Source organism: Protomyctophum parallelum (genome assembly GCF_964188405.1).
Source record: "Protomyctophum parallelum genome assembly, chromosome: 23".
Lineage (NCBI taxonomy): Eukaryota > Metazoa > Chordata > Actinopteri > Myctophiformes > Myctophidae > Protomyctophum > Protomyctophum parallelum.
The window spans coordinates 7,053,670-7,070,768 of record NC_139715.1 but is presented as its reverse complement, the minus strand read 5'-3'; the positions used below and the strand labels follow the sequence as shown (position 1 = coordinate 7,070,768).

General features: G+C 43.0%; 1 protein-coding gene across 3 annotated transcripts in view; it reads right to left on the bottom strand.

The window, feature by feature from the left end:
- Positions 1-17,099, bottom strand: part of LOC310854143 (CLIP-associating protein 1-B-like) — a 95,049-nt gene that overhangs the window by 26,936 nt on the left and 51,014 nt on the right. For 2 of the 3 annotated variants that reach the window (XM_083758661.1, XM_083758662.1), the window contains exons 13-15: positions 10,383-10,478; positions 9,136-9,333; positions 261-358 (exon numbers count right to left, since the gene is read on the bottom strand). In XM_083758661.1, coding sequence (XP_083614787.1) covers positions 261-358; positions 9,136-9,333; positions 10,383-10,478 — 392 coding nt within the window. Of the gene's footprint in view, positions 1-260; positions 359-8,093; positions 8,199-9,135; positions 9,334-10,382; positions 10,479-17,099 lie in introns of all 3 variants that reach the window. The other variant, XM_083758660.1, reaches the window with a different exon arrangement.

Genomic DNA, 17,099 nt, shown 5'->3' with positions numbered 1-17,099 from the left:
ACATCTATAGAATCTGATCTCAGGTCAGAATGGAAAACTGTCAGGATGTAGAAGACATCTATAGAATCTGATCTCAGGTCAGAATGGAAAACTGTCAGGATGTAGAAGACATCTATAGAATCTGATCTCAGGTCAGAATGGAAAACTGTCTGGATGTAGAAGACATCTATAGAATCTGATCTCAGGTCAGAATGGAAAACTGTCAGGATGTAGAAGACATCTATAGAATCTGATCTCAGGTCAGTGTTTATACTACTCACCAGGGCGTCGGCCACGGCCGCCTCCACCTCCGTGCCCGTGTTGAGGATGCGCATGGCGTTGACCGAGGCCGAGATACGAGCCTGGTGGGCCAGACGGTCTGGGAGGGAACACAGGGGACAACGTTATGGAGGTCAGGGTCAGGGGGATGGAGGGTCCCAGTAGAGGCAGAGGAGACGGAGACCATGCCAAGGATGATTGACCACATGAACCCTACCGTCGCTCTATTGCAGGCGGGCGTGTCTTCAGAGGAATTCTGAGTATTAAAGGTTTTATGACATTCATTTTCATTTCTTTTTTCTTTTAGGTTTTATGACCTCAATTACACCCGAAAAACCTGAACTTTGAACATTAAGTGGATTTTCTGTGGTCTGAAGTTTTCTTTGGGGTTTTTTGGGCCTTTTGAGCTACAATGAAAACAGGCAACACAGTGAAACAGTGACATCTGCTGGCAAATCCCATCGACATATATGGGATTTGCAGTAAGTGATGTCACTTACTGCCGGCAAATCAGAGCACCTGTTTGAGCCAGAAAACCCCAGATCACAGAAAATCTACTGAATGTTAAAAGTTCATGTTTTTTGGGTGCAATTGAGATTAGAAAACCTAACAAAAAACAAGAACAATTCCAAAACCTTTTTTTTAATGTCACAATCCCTTTAAGTATTAAAGAGGGAGTGTTTTTCATGTGTCTATGAGGTGACTGTAGACACCCTGGAGTCGTTTTAATGCGTATTAACGATTTTAGGGTTTCTTCCTGGAGGCCGACAGTCAAACGGGCCAATGAAATTAAACAGTAATATAGTGACATCACACCATCAGCCCCTCCCCCTTTATCATGCAACTACAGCTGTGGGTGCGGCTTCAGTTCAGGTGGATCACCCACCTATCACCACCCACCAGGCAAACCAGGCATGCTTAATGAACTGGTGGGCGTGCCCACATAAAAACAACATTTTAACAAATACTGTACACTTTTTTTTTAAAGAATTATACCTCCTTATAAGACCTGCATGATCATGTTTTAGGGTGGAAAAGAAATCACGGCATAAACTGTGTTCTATGGGTTTGCCTACCTTAAACTGTTCTATGAGTTTGCCTAAAAGGGGCGGGGCAGCCAGTAACCTTATAGGACTTTGAAACTGCATCTCTAGCGAGAACTCGCATGATTATTTACTTCCTTTGTTTGTTTGCTCAGCTACGACTAGTACTGTTCTTTGACAGTGTAGAGCGTCGCAGTCCCGCCCCCTTTCATGACGACGCCAGGCCCAGGAAATTATTCCCAATGCATTTTTCCCATAGACATTTCAAAAGGTACTGTATTTAAAGACGGTTACGCCGCGGACAAAGCCAACTCGAGTCGTGACAACGCATGACAACAACCACAATATTTTGGACCAAACAAATAATTACAAAGAAGAAAAACAAAAACAAAAAAATTGTTTGATGTCATGATTTGTCACGACAAGAGTTGGCTTTGTCCGCGGCGTAAACGTCTTTAAATAAATACTTTTTGAAATGTCTATGAGGAAAATGAACGGAGAAATCATTTCCTGGGCCCTGGTAGGGGGGCGGGACTGCGACACTCTATTGTGACTGTTTCTTCAGCTCTGAGCTAGTCAATCAACAGACGTGGCAACATGTCCGTTTCCTAGTCGTAGCTGTTGGCAGGTATAAAAATGAGCCAGACTGGTACAGGTCATGTAGCAAATGCTTTTGGCTCCTTAAGCTTCATTCATACCAAAGAAGCTAGCTTCTGCTTTAGCTTCGTGGTCCCATGTTATCTCTATGAAGAGCAGCTTTTGCGTTTTGAAGCTGGGAATGAAGAGCTTTTTTTGATCTGAACGGGGCTTTACTCGAGTAAAATCACTTGTACTTGAGCGTCCTCTCTACAGATTCTGCCTGGACGTGTCGTAATAATAGGCGAACATTGGGGCGAAAACAGCCGATCTACAGTAACAGTACAAGCTCTCAATGTGTTGCAATGTGACACGTACTGAGCTGGTAGAGCGACTATATTCTGGCGAAGAGATTATTTGGTGTAGAGCCAAGGGGGAAAAAGGGGGAGGCCAAGTACAGTGGGGGACCCCGATGGTGGTCAACTGCAGTATACAGTAGGGTTCAAGTGGTTAAATACAGTATGACATGTTGGACATTCTGAATGGACTCATGAATGAATGATCCTCTGAATGATCAAAATGGAGCTTTGGTGCATGGATGATTTGGACACAAACCAAGGAACACTGGGCATAAGGCATTATCATCATTATCACATCATTTCAAGAAGAAATATGTCTAGGAAAAAAAAGAAGAAGCCAGCAATATAAAATCTTTACCTGCGAAGGTAAACAGAAAATGCAAAGAAAATAAAATAAAAAAATGCAAAATGAACAGTGCAAGACAGAGGCAGTCAGATAACTCGGATAAATTAAAAAGACAAATAAAAACAGCACAAATTAATCTATATCAGCCGTCACGTTTACACAAAGATTTGCAAGAGCAAAGTTAAAGGTATATTCAGTGATTTCACTTAATTCAAATATCACTTATTTTTTTGTTTTGTTGTGATAATCCTCCCTACTATAGAGTGTGCTGGCCATATAAGGAGTTCCTCCCTGTCCCCAGTTAACCCCTGGGGGTCAAAAAACCTTAGGTTTCGTTTTTGACTCTCTACCCTGATTGGACGAAAGGCTGGGTCCCACAGCCAAAAACGAAACCTAAGGTTTTTTGAGTGAAATCACTGAATACACCTTTAACATCACATAACAGGGACATAGTGAATAAAAGAAAATGAATAGCATCCACTGAGAATCATACAATGTCAGTCATTTTTGTTTTGTAAAAGCTACGCAGAATCCTGGAGCGCATGGGGGGGGGGGGGGTGGCTATGGGAGGAGATAAGCTTTCTGTTCAACGTGGACCACCGTCCGTGAGAAATTAATATCAGTCACCAAAAGGCTCTTATGTTCGTCGACTCTTACCAGATAACCAAACATGACATCATGGGCACACCTATGTGATGCTCCATCAGTCAATAATCAATGACGAATCAATAAACTGTTTGAGAGATGAGGCATTTTTACAAGGACTAGTGGATTTTCTAATCGTCCTATACCTCAAATGGTAACTTTTCAATCCACTAGCTTTCAGTGGCCAATTGAAATTTACAACAGCCACATTTGATTTTTTTTTTACCAGCCCAAAAAAAGATGGTTTTTAACCCATTCTGAACGTCAGCATCATGTTATGCTTTAGCTATTGAAAAATAGCAGATCTACAAGCTCATAGCGCGCCACCGAGTGGCGCACTACGAGCTTGTAGGTCTGCTATTTTTGAAAAATCGAAGAACGACTGACATTTTTAGAATCTGATCTCAGGTCAGAATGGGTTAATCAGACCAGTTTGTTGTCCAGTGGAAACCTCGTATGAATCTGATCTCAGGTCAGAATGGGTTAATTTACTGCAGTGTAGCTGGTCCAGTGTAGCTGGTCGTGCTGGTGAGGTCGAGCCATCTGCCAAACACCCCCCAAAAAGGGGCGAGTATCGGTTCTAAACTTTGGGGAAAGCACCCTTCGTGTCTATTAGGAGAATTCAACCTAGAAGCGACAGCGTTGCCTTTGACTGGTGGCTGGTGTTAAGTCTCACAAACTGGGACAATGTCACGACGCTATACTGGTCCAGAGACGGATGCAGTAGACAAGACAACGAGCTCTGTTTACTGTGTGTGTGTGTGTGTGTGTGTGTGTGTGTGTGTGTGTGTGTGTGGGGATACGACGTACGTCCATGCAAGAATGTGTTTCGTGAAGCAGGACCACTCAGCTCAGCTGTGCCAGTGTATAATAAAGAGTCAAACCCAGTTAGATCCATTTGATGAACGTGTCAAATTACATTGAGGAGGAGGAGGAGTTACTAATGTACTAATGTACTAATGTAATGGCTCTGGAGAGGGAAACTCTGGAGCTCTCTGGTGGAGCCGTTGCCCACCGCGACCCGACTACGGATAAGCGGTTGAAGATGGATGGATGGATGGAAATTGAGGAGGACATTGTTTTTTAACCAGCAATGTCTGTCCGTCCCTAGTCTGTCCCTATGTATGTTTAGAGTACCAACAGGGGGTACTGTTTTTTTGGGGGGGGGTCCCCAGATATAAATGGAATTAAATTGTGGTCAGTAGCCTCTGCATGTCAAACTGGGGGTCCTTTTCAAATGGGGTCTTGCCCTGAACATTAATTTCAGGGCAAGACCTCGACCTCGCGCGTGCCGACTCGGCCCCCAGCCTGGTACCGTAGTCAAAATATGGCCCTTGAGGAAAATTAATTGGGGAACCCTATAATGAAAAATAGCAGATCTACAAGCTCATAAGCGCGGCACTCGGTCTGCTATTTTTGACAAATCGTAAAAATGTGGCGCAAATCTTTGAATATATATTATTACAGAGTGAACATTTTAACTCAAATCTTTGCTTCTCTTTTGGGGAGGTCCCTGGAACAATATATTTTCAGATGGGGGGGGGGGGTGGAGGCATATTACATATATTTTTGAGGTCCTTGACATGAAATATTGAGCACCACATAAACATAAGGTTTTTCAGAAAACCGTCTGATTTTGAAGAATTTCTTTTTAATCTTGACGTCAGGCCTAAATGGGTTAAAACTTAAAATCTCTCATTTTTGAGGGGTGCCAGCCCCTCCTATATTCAGCTATTAGTGTCGATTTACGTCATAATATGTGTCGGATGATGTACGATGATAAGAGCGCCCCTCACTTCACAAGGGTGTGATTTTTGTAAATACTTCTGACTGTGTGTGTATACAGTATATTTGATGAACTGGCCAGTAGCTGAGTAGTCGTGCGGCAGTGGTGGAAAAGTAACTAAGTACATTTACTTAAGTACTGTACTTAAGTGCAATATTGAGGTATTTGTACTTTACTCAAGTATTTCCAATTTACACTACACTTCAGATGCAAATATTGTACTTTTTAATATTTTAATTACTTGAAAACTTTAGTTACTAGTTACTTTGTAGATTTTGATTATTACTACAAAACATACATTAACCACTTCAGCTGAAAATATGTTTTATTTTTGAAAACTTGAAATGAGACATTATACACAAATTCAACTTTTTTACTCAATTAGATTTCAGGACTTCTACATACGTAACGGAGTATTTCTAATAATTGCAGTATTGATACTTTTACTTAAGCAAAAAACAGTAGAGTACTTTTTTCCACCACTGTCGTCGTGCGGTCTTAACGAGGGTCACCTGAGTAACACTCTGCCGAGGACAGCGCGCTGGTCGAACGGGAGTGACGGCGAGTCACTGCAAGTAGAGGAAGTGAGGTCACGAGTCACGTGACCAATGGCGTTCACACTCACCCGCCGGCGACGGACGTCACCATAACCACAACTAGAAACGCACTCTGGCGTGTCGAGGCGCCAACTCGCGTCTTGCACGCAAGTGGGTCACGCATGGCCTACTTGTGTGCAAGCAGAGAGCGTCTATTAACAGCTGTTCCAAATCCTTTATACCCGTTATTGACCTTATACCAACCTTGAAACGTACCTTAGTTACATCACCATCAACAGCCAATAAGGGACCACCAAACGTACCTTAGTGGTCCCTCATTGGCCGGTGGACATACGGTGGACAACACCGACATACATACCCTGTATGCAGTACTTGCGCGCAAGTAATGACTCGCGTAGCAATGCCATCCCCGTGTGGCAGTTTTACCGTTCAGGGCAGTGGTTCTGAACCAGTGGTCCGGCGGGGACCACCAGTGGTCCCTGAGGGGGTTCCAGGTGGTCCCCCCCCCCCCCCCCCCCCGGTGAAATTAAATTGGTAAGTTGGGAGAGTTTGGTAACCAAAATGGACCCTCATTAGATCTTTAACCCATTTTGGGTGGAAACCCATTTTGTTATAAATTAGCTATTGAAAAATAGCTCATAGCACGCCACCGAGTGGCGTGCTACGAGCTTGTAGGTCTGCTATTTTTGAAAAATCGTAAAAATGTGGCGCAAATCTTTGAATATATATTCTTTCAAAGTGAAATGGGTTAATCTCTTAGTCTTGAGAGCGTGAAATGAAACCAAATGGACCAGGACTCCGTTCATTTTTCAGGTTACACAATTAGAGAATGTAGATATAGAAGAATTGTTATTTTGATCAACGTTATAGCCTATTACTGTATCTCTCCTAATAAAATGTTATCCGATAACAAAATCTTCTAAGTTTTGGGTCTGAGAGGATACAAATCTCATCGAATGGTGATCCGTGGCTCAAATTCAGAATAAATAATGGGCCTTTTGACATGAAACTGGTTGAAAACCACTGGCTCAGAGCAACACCACAGCGGAAAACCAAATGACTTGAGACAGCAGAAATTGCAATGACGATGGTGAAGACGTCAGGTTTCTAAAGGTATGTCTTTGTCTCATTTTGTCGTGTGCGACATTCTTTGAAAGGAAATATCGTGTCAGGCTTTGATTTCACAAGAGCAAATATAAGGCTACAGAACAGAACTTCTTGATCTACCTACCGTTCTGTGTACGTCACATACTGCAAGTGACTGACAACACACTCACTCAATTAGTATGGTGAGTAGAACAACAGTCAGACAACATCGAGAGGAATACAATAGACAAGAACAGAGGTAGTACAGTAGAATAGAATAGAATAGAATAGAATAGAATACATTCAGATTGAATCAGTCACTCCTGGCCTGCACATAGTCACAGAATAGGTGAGCATGTACCAGAGCTTATCTGTGGTTCTAACAGTGGGATCCAGGGACTCTCAGCATTCCCTGAGGGGTCTGTAACACTGACAGTGTACAACAAATGGCACCAAATGCACCCCAACAGGTCCATTTGGTTCCATTTGTACACTGTCACAGTTAACCCATTTTGGGGCGGGAACCCCTTTTGGTGTTTTAACTAAGCATTATGTTATACTTTAGCTATTGAAAAATAGCAGATCTACCAGCTCTAGCTTGTAGGTCTGCTATTTTTGAAAAATCGTAAAAATGCGGCACAAATCTTTGAATATATCTGAGTAGAGTAGAATAGAGTAGAGTAGAAACAACATGAGTAGAGAGTACAGTAAAGAAGAGACAACAAGACGAGGCAGTTGCATGCAGGGAGTGTCTACGGCCAGCAGAGGCCAGTGTTTGGCTTCCTCAGACTGCTATAGGTGAGGAGTGAGGGGAGTGAGGGTGAATTCCTCCCTCAACGGCTTCTGACATACATATAGGGGGGAGGCTTCCCTCACTTTGTGTAGCACCGAACGAACGCGGAAGCCACGGGTTTCTTCAGACACCCGTAATCAGAATTACCATCTGATTAATGCATTTCTGATAGAAATACCGTGTGATAAATGTATTTCTGACAGAAAGAGCAGTCTGGCAACTGCCTTTCTGAAAGAAATACCATAACCCTTAATAACCTATCATTAACCTTAACCCTAACTGTACCCATTCCCCTACCCCTAACCCCACAGACTCCATCGCCGTCTAAAACGTGACTTTAGCTGCAAACATTTTTTTTTTGCGGCTGCCACAAAAACATTGCCACAAAGTAGGATTCAAAGTAGCTATGCTACTGAGCTGGTCTTCAGGCGGTAGTATAGGAGAACATGACAACGCCCAACTCATGTAAAAAGAAAGAAAATCCCCGCCCAGTAGGGGAGGGAGGGGAAGCCATTGCCCCATCCCCTCCACCATATGTATGTCAGAAGCCGTCGAGTGCTGATTTCACCCTTCTTCTGCGGAGTGAGTGAGTGAGTGCGGACTGGAGTCTGGAGGAGGTTCGTGTGAGAAGAAGAGATACTTACCCAGAGGAGAGAAGCCCCGAGCAGGGCTGGTGTCGCGGCTGCTCTCGCGACTGGTGTCGCGGCTACAGCCCTGGCTCATGCTGGGCCTGGGGATGCGACTCCGGCCTAGTAGTAGTAGTAGTAGTAGCAGTAGTAGTAGTAGTAGGTAGTAGTAGGGGGGGGGGGGGGATTGACATGTGGCGAGGTGTGACGTGGCGGCAGACGGAGAGTGAGTGGGGGAGAAGGGAGGACAGACAGACAGAGAGACAGACAGACAGCAGTGCGAGTGGAAGAGGAGGAGGAGGGAAGAGGTTTAGCTGGAGGCAGTGCAGACAGACAGTTAGTTCAGGCAGCAGGGACAGAGGACGGACGGGGCTTAGAGAGACTGTAGATTATTAGACACATTCATCACTAGCATAACCAGAAGAAGAACTAGACTAGAGCACGGGAGCATGGGCCACTTTGACGATGGAGAGGGCCACTATAATTCCACACTCACTCCAGAGGGGCCACTTTGCATATTATACTCTCGTAGGAAAAATAGACGATCTACAAGCTCAAAATGTGTCGCACTGTGACGCGTTTTGAGCTTGTAGATCGGCTATTCTTTGCTATATTTGAACTGAAATCCTGAATAATTCTTTGCTATTTTTGAATTGGAATCCTGAAAAGTAACATTTGTATTTAATTTCAAATGCATTTAGTTATAGTACAGTTGCCCATGTATGGACTAGACTAGACACATATAGTGGGAGGCTCCCACATTTAAAGTCAAATTCAATTCATGAGATTATTGTGCCGGTATAATCATCTTCCAACATGGCGGCTTCCTATTTTGGGAATGACATTATTGTTATATTAAAAAAGAAAAAAAAAACACTATATTCTTTTCCTTTTTGCCATTTCGCAATAGTGGCGCGGCTGCCAGACACCATGGTTTGTGAACCCCTGGACTAAGAGAATGCAATATAGACCGGTGTGTGTGTGCGTGTGTGTGTCTGTGTCTGTGTGCGTGTATTGCATGTGCGACTGTATGTTGCGATGCGGGCGTTCCAGATCTTACCCATGCCTGTCCTGCTGGGGCTGGTCTCTCTGCTGCAGCCCTGGCTGCGGGCCGGGCCTCTGGGCCGTGGGGCCTTGTCGGCCACCATGCTGCTGCTGGGGGTGCTGCTGGTGACGGCGGCCGTGCCCATGGAGGGCCGCGGGATCCGGCCGTACGTGGAGCTCAGGAGCCTGCCCGGGGAGCCAGACCGACTGCCGGCTGAAAGCAACACCGTGAGGATACATACAGGCTGATGTCAGAAATGTTGGAAAACGTCTGGTGTGGAAACGTTTGGTGGTGGGTGTACTAGGTCGTCTCTGGGGTTGATGCTTAGAGCAGTGGTTATCAAATATTCTCATGTGAAGGACCACAAAATTCATATGTACAATTTATAGAACGTAAGCTACTGTGAAACTGATTTGATAGAACATGACCTACTGTGAAGCCGTTTTAACTTTACCTAACAGGGAAAACATGCACATGTACAGTACATTATGTTACTATTATTTTTTACACTTTGATTGCTCTTTCTTGCACTGTTTTTGTACCGGTACACAAGATGTAACAATAAAGTACAACCTTGACCCTTGCATGTATTTGGCCGCTGAGCCTGAACCCCCCGTGAAATGACCCTAACATTTGAGTCTGAACCCCCCGTGAAATGACCCTAACATTTGAGCCTGAACCCCCCGTGAAAAGACCCTAACATTTGAGCCTGAACCCCCCGTGAAATGACCCTAACATTTGAGCCTGAACCCCCCGTGAAATGACCCTAACATTTGAGCCTGAACCCCCCGTGAAAAGACCCTAACATTTGAGCCTGAACCCCCCGTGAAATGACCCTAACATTTGAGCCTGAACCCCCCGTGAAATGACCCTAACATTTGAGCCTGAACCCCCTTGAAATGACCCTAACATTTGAGCCTGAACCCCCGTGAAAAGACCCTAACATTTGAGCCTGAACCCCCCGTGAAATGACCCTAACATTTGAGCCTGAACCCCCGTGAAATGACCCTAACATTTGAGCCTGAACCCCCCTTGAAATGACCCTAACATTTGAGCCTGAACCCCCCGTGAAATGACCCTAACATTTGAGCCTGAACCCCCCTTGAAATGACCCTAACATTTGAGCCTGAACCCCCCGTGAAATGACCCTAACATTTCATGATGGAAATGTTGAGTACGTTTCCACGGTTCACGTCTTCTATGTGACACACACCGTGATTGGCTGACCACTTTGAGGTGCGGGTGACTATAGCTATACTCACGCTGTGATTGGCTGACCACTTTGCCTCGGCTCCGCCCTCGGCTGTCCGTCACCACGGGGCCGTTTCCTGAACTTTGTCGTCTGGTTCTCACTCGACCTGAGGGGGGGGGGAGAGAGAGAGAGAGACAGACAGAGACAGACAGACAGAGGGACAAAGAGAGAGAATGAGTAATGCTAAAATAACCAAGAATGTGTGTCAAACAGTCATGCCAAAACGTGGGACTAAAACATTTGGTTTCATTTTACGCTCTCAAGAGTTAAAATCTTTGTAAACCCATTTCTGGCTGCACATTAATACAGCATGGAATTGTGGACAAAGTCTTATCCAACGACAACAAAATATTCTTTAGTTGTGGGTCTGAGAGGCTAAATCTCATCAAATGGTGGTCCGTGGCTCAAACGCTGAATGAATAATGTATAATGTGTGTAAAGGCCTGCAGTCTGTAAAAGAGAAACCTGCAAACACACACACACACACACACACACCAATATATATATATCCCAATATTCACATAAACACAACAACAATAACAATCTCATTATGATTATGTATCATGTATTATGTCGTGCAGTGCTGCTGTGCCACCATAAAAATACACCGTGACAGAAACAGGGAGGAATCCATTCATATCAACCACATGCAGATATATACATGTAATCTACCTCTGTGTGGTACAGTAGCCTCGTGCAGCCACGCAATCAGAGATCTCTGCCTATACTGCCACGCAATCAGAGATCTCTGCCTATACTTGTTGTTACGTCTGTGAATTGAACGGGCTTCTTGGACCAGCGCCATCAAACACAAATACCGTACACACACCGTACAGTACACACACCGCTTTAATGGAAACCAATCCTGCTATAATACCGTTCCAATATGAAGTCTTTGGATTTATTGTTTCAACGATGCTGTTACTTGGAACTGTTTCCACCCAGTTCTAGACGCATTGAATTCAGAATGTCAACAACTGGTATGGAACAGGCAGAGCTCTCTGATCGCATGGCTGCGCTGAATACATTATACTTTCATCCCCAACAGACACAGTTCATACACGGAAACACTTGACTGCACATGAAGACAGTCCAAAGAACCCATGGACAGTAAACACAAAGTACAGACAGTAGTGTAGTGCAGTACAGAACAAAATGACTTTCTGACGTTACAATGATGCAAGGCAGGGTTTTTAGTCGGCATGCCTCCTAGGATAGGAGACAAGCCACGTAGTAGAGTACCTCTGTGTGTGTGTGTGTGTGTGTGTGTGTGTGTGTGTGTGTGTGTGTGTGTGTGTGTGTGTGTGTGTGTGTGTGTGTGTGTGTGTGTGTGTGTGTGCGTGCGTGCGTGCGTGTGTGTGTAAACCACTGGAGTGATCAGCGCCAAATTTCTCGTGTAATCCCAGAATATTTGTAACATACTTTCAACCTGGATAGTCAATGTAGAGGCGAAAAACAGCATTATTTGGCGGTCAACATAGCGATCCAGATCCACACGCAGGCCATGCCACGTATTAGTTCCAGATCCACATGGAGGCCATGCCACGTATTAGATCCAGATCCACATGGAGGCCATGCCACGTATTAGATCCAGATCCACATGGAGGCCATGCCACGTATTAGATCCAGATCCACATGGAGGCCATGCCACGTATTAGATCCAGATCCACACAGAGGCCATGCCACGTATTAGATCCAGATCCACACGGAGGCCATGCCACGTATTAGATCCAGATCCACATGGAGGCCATGCCACGTATTAGATCCAGATCCACATGGAGGCCATGCCACGTATTAGATCCAGATCCACACAGAGGCCATGCCACGTATTAGATCCAGATCCACATGGAGGCCATGCCACGTATTAGATCCAGATCCACATGGAGGCCATGCCACGTATTAGATCCAGATCCACATGGAGGCCATGCCACTTATTAGATCACGTCTTGTTTATTGACCAATATTGAACGAAAAGGAAACATGGGCTGCTGACCGCACGATAAGATACGTGCGTGTGCGTGTACGTGTGTGTGTGTGTGTGTTGTGTGCACGCGCGCACGTACACACATCTGCCTGCCAGCCAGACATCTCTGTCTGTGCTGTGGATGGTCCCACATTTCTATTGCCTAAAAAAATCAATGTGTGCGAGTGTAGAGTCACACGATCAATGTCTCTCGATCTGCCAGTGTCTGTCTGTCTGTCTGTCTGTCTGCCTGCCTGCCTGCCTGCCTGCCTGCCTGCCTGCCTGTCTGCCTGCCTGTCTGTCTGTCTGTCTGTCTGTCTGTCTGCCTGCCTGTCTCTGTCTGTCTGTCTGTCTGTCTCCATTTGTCAATAACTCTGCTCTCATTCTGTGAGCAGAGGTCGACGCTATCCCCACTGTTGATTTTTCATACTGTAAGGAAATGTGGAATACGGTGGCTTCTAATAAAGATCAAACACAACAAAAGTATTCTTTGGAACATAATTATAGTCAGTGTGTAATGGTGTGAATGGAACATATAGTCAGTGTGTAATGGTGTAAATGGAACATATAGTCAGTGTGTAATGGTGTAAATAGAACATATAGTCAGTGTGTAATGGTGTAAATAGAACATATAGTCAGTGTGTAATGGTGTAAATGGAACATATAGTCAGTGTGTAATGGTGTAAACGGAACATATAGTCAGTGTGTAATGGTGTAAATAGAACATATAGTCAGTGTTGTAATGGTGTAAACGGAACATATAGTCAGTGTGTAATGGTGTAAACAGAACATATAGTCAGTGTGTAATGGTGTAAATGGAACATATAGTCAGTGTGTAATGGTGTAAATGGAACATATAGTCAGTGTGTAATGGTGTAAATGGAACATATAGTCAGTGTGTAATGGTGTAAATGGAACATATAGTCAGTGTGTAATGGTGTAAATGGAACATATAGTCAGTGTGTAATGGTGTAAATAGAACATATAGTCAGTGTGTAATGGTGTAAGTGGAACATATAGTCAGTGTGTAATGGTGTAAATGGAACATATAGTCAGTGTGTAATGGTGTAAATAGAACATATAGTCAGTGTGTAATGGTGTAAATGGAACATATAGTCAGTGTGTAATGGTGTAAATGGAACATATAGTCAGTGTGTAATGGTGTAAATGGAACATATAGTCAGTGTGTAATGGTGTAAATGGAACATATAGTCAGTGTGTAATGGTGTAAACGGAACATATAGTCAGTGTGTAATGGTGTTAATGGAACATATAGTCAGTGTGTAATGGTGTAAATGGAACATATAGTCAGTGTGTAATGGTGTAAATTGGAACATATAGTCAGTGTGTAATGGTGTAAATGGAACATATAGTCAGTGTGTAATGGTGTAAATGGAACATATAGTCAGTGTGTAATGGTGTAAATGGAACATATAGTCAGTGTGTAATGGTGTAAATTGAACATATAGTCAGTGTGTAATGGTGTAATTGAACATATAGTCAGTGTGTAATGGTGTAAATGGAACATATAGTCAGTGTGTAATGGTGTAAATGGAACATATAGTCAGTGTGTAATGGTGTAAATGGAACATATAGTCAGTGTGTAATGGTGTAAACGGAACATATAGTCAGTGTGTAATGGTGTAAATAGAACATATAGTCAGTGTGTAATGGTGTAAATGGAACATATAGTCAGTGTGTAATGGTGTAAATGGAACATATAGTCAGTGTGTAATGGTGTAAATGGAACATATAGTCAGTGTGTAATGGTGTAAGTGGAACATATAGTCAGTGTGTAATGGTGTAATTGGAACATATAGTCAGTGTGTAATGGTGTAAATGGAACATATAGTCAGTGTGTAATGGTGTAATTGGAACATATAGTCAGTGTGTAATGGTGTAAATGGAACATATAGTCAGTGTGTAATGGTGTAAATGGAACATATAGTCAGTGTGTAATGGTGTAAATGGAACATATAGTCAGTGTGTAATGGTGTAAACGGAACATATAGTCAGTGTGTAATGGTGTAAGTGGAACATATAGTCAGTGTGTAATGGTGTAAAGGGAACATATAGTCAGTGTGTAATGGTGTAAATAGAACATATAGTCAGTGTGTAATGGTGTAAATGGAACATATAGTCAGTGTGTAATGGTGTAAATGGAACATATAGTCAGTGTGTAATGGTGTAAACGGAACATATAGTCAGTGTGTAATGGTGTAAATGGAACATATAGTCAGTGTGTAATGGTGTAAATGGAACATATAGTCAGTGTGTAATGGTGTAAATGGAACATATAGTCAGTGTGTAATGGTGTAAACAGAACATATAGTCAGTGTGTAATGGTGTAAATGGAACATATAGTCAGTGTGTAATGGTGTAAGTAGAACATATAGTCAGTGTGTAATGGTGTAAGTAGAACATATAGTCAGTGTGTAATGGTGTAAATGGAACATATAGTCAGTGTGTAATGGTGTAAATGGAACATATAGTCAGTGTGTAATGGTGTAAATGGAACATATAGTCAGTGTGTAATGGTGTAAATGGAACATATAGTCAGTGTGTAATGGTGTAAATAGAACATATAGTCAGTGTGTAATGGTGTAAATGGAACATATAGTCAGTGTGTAATGGTGTAAATGGAACATATAATCAGTGTGTAATGGTGTAAATGGAACATATAGTCAGTGTGTAATGGTGTAAATGGAACATATAGTCAGTGTGTAATGGTGTAAATAGAACATATAGTCAGTGTGTAATGGTGTAAATGGAACATATAATCAGTGTGTAATGGTGTAAATAGAACATATAGTCAGTGTGTAATGGTGTAAATGGAACATATAGTCAGTGTGTAATGGTGTAAATAGAACATATAGTCAGTGTGTAATGGTATAAATGGAACATATAGTCAGTGTGTAATGGTGTAAATGGAACATATAGTCAGTGTGTAATGGTATAAATGGAACATATAGTCAGTGTGTAATGGTATAAATGGAACATATAGTCAGTGTGTAATGGTATAAATGGAACATATAGTCAGTGTGTAATGGTGTAAATGGAACATATAGTCAGTGTGTAATGGTGTAAATAGAACATATAGTCAGTGTGTAATGGTATAAATGGAACATATAGTCAGTGTGTAATGGTGTAAATGGAACATATAGTCAGTGTGTAATGGTGTAAATTGTAACACAAGTCGTAGTCAATGGACTAAATATTCCAAACCATCAGTCCTTTGGCTTAACCCATTCTGACCTGAGATCAGATTCTACAAATGTATTCTACATCCTGACAGTTTTCTGAAAAAGCTATGTTTCTGTCAGTCGTTCTTCGATAAAAAAAAAAGCAGACCTACAAGCTCGTAGGCCACTCGGTGGCGCGCTATGAGCTTGTAGATCTACTATTTTTCAATAGCTAAAGCATAGCATAATGCTAACACCAAAAGGGGTTCCTGCCCAAATTGGCTTAAATGCATTGTTGATAAAGAGTACCACCGACAATGAAGTCCAACAACGTGTCAGTCAAGTTTCAAATGAAAGGGTTTTGGTCACAAGTCAACAGTAATGGTTGTATATAAGCAAGAACCTTTAAGCATCTTCCTCAGAGTCAAAACACTGACTCTGAGGAAGATGCGGGTTGAAAGATCAGTCAGTCACCTCCTGCAATAAGCATGCAGACTTAACGAGAAGGCCCTGAGAGACACTGAAAGCATCGGAAACTCGTGTCATCAAACTATACCATTGTTTACCACAGCTTACACTGGAGGCACGTCAAAGTCAAACCTGACGTGTCCGTCGGAAGCTCGGTTCCGTTTTGAAGCACCACAGACCATCCAAAAGGTATTTTGGAGCAACTTAGAAAGGTAAACTCTTTTCATTTCAAAGTTGTATTGGAGAGTCTATGTTTCTAGAAACACAAAATCAAAATAAACAGATGTGAAAAGGCTCGCAGCAAACTTGAGGGCAAATTTGCCGCGAGATCTACAAGCTCATGGCACGCTACGGGCTTGTAGGTCTGCTATTTTTTAAAAATCAAAGAACGACTGACATAGAAACATAGCTTTTTCAGAAAACTGTCAGGATGTGGAAGACATTTTCAGAATCTGATCTCAGGTCGGAATGGGTTAAATAACTATGCCAACATTTAATTAGAAAGAGTTTAAGGGTGACCACATGCAAAAGACAATATCCATGCAGAGACAGCAAACCACCACAGATGTCCATCCACCACTCACTTATATTATCCCATTCTGACCGGGCACCCATTTTGGTGTCAGCATCATGTTATGCTTTAGCTATTTAAAAATAGCAGATCTACAAGCTCATATCGCGCCACCGAGTGGCGCGATACGAGCTTGTAGGTCTGCTATTTTTGAAAAATCGAAGAGCGACTGACATTTTTAGAATCTGATCTCAGGTCAGAATGGGTTCATCAGACCAGTGTGTGTCCGGCGGAAACCTTGTATGAATCTGATCTCAGGTCAGAATGGGTTAAAGGAGGTCAAACAAGACAAACCACCACAGGTGTCCATCCACCACTCACTTATATTATAGGAGGTCAAACAAGACAAACCACCACAGATGTCCATCCACCACTCACTTATATTATAGGTCAGACAAGACACAGTGAAGTAAGAGAGGCCATGAGGAGACTGTGTAAACTCTCCCTGTTCCTCCACCACCAGGCATGAAAGACACACATCTTACCCTCCATGTTACCGCTCGACGAGCCGTCTGAACCCAGCGGAGCCCGGGAGAGATACAT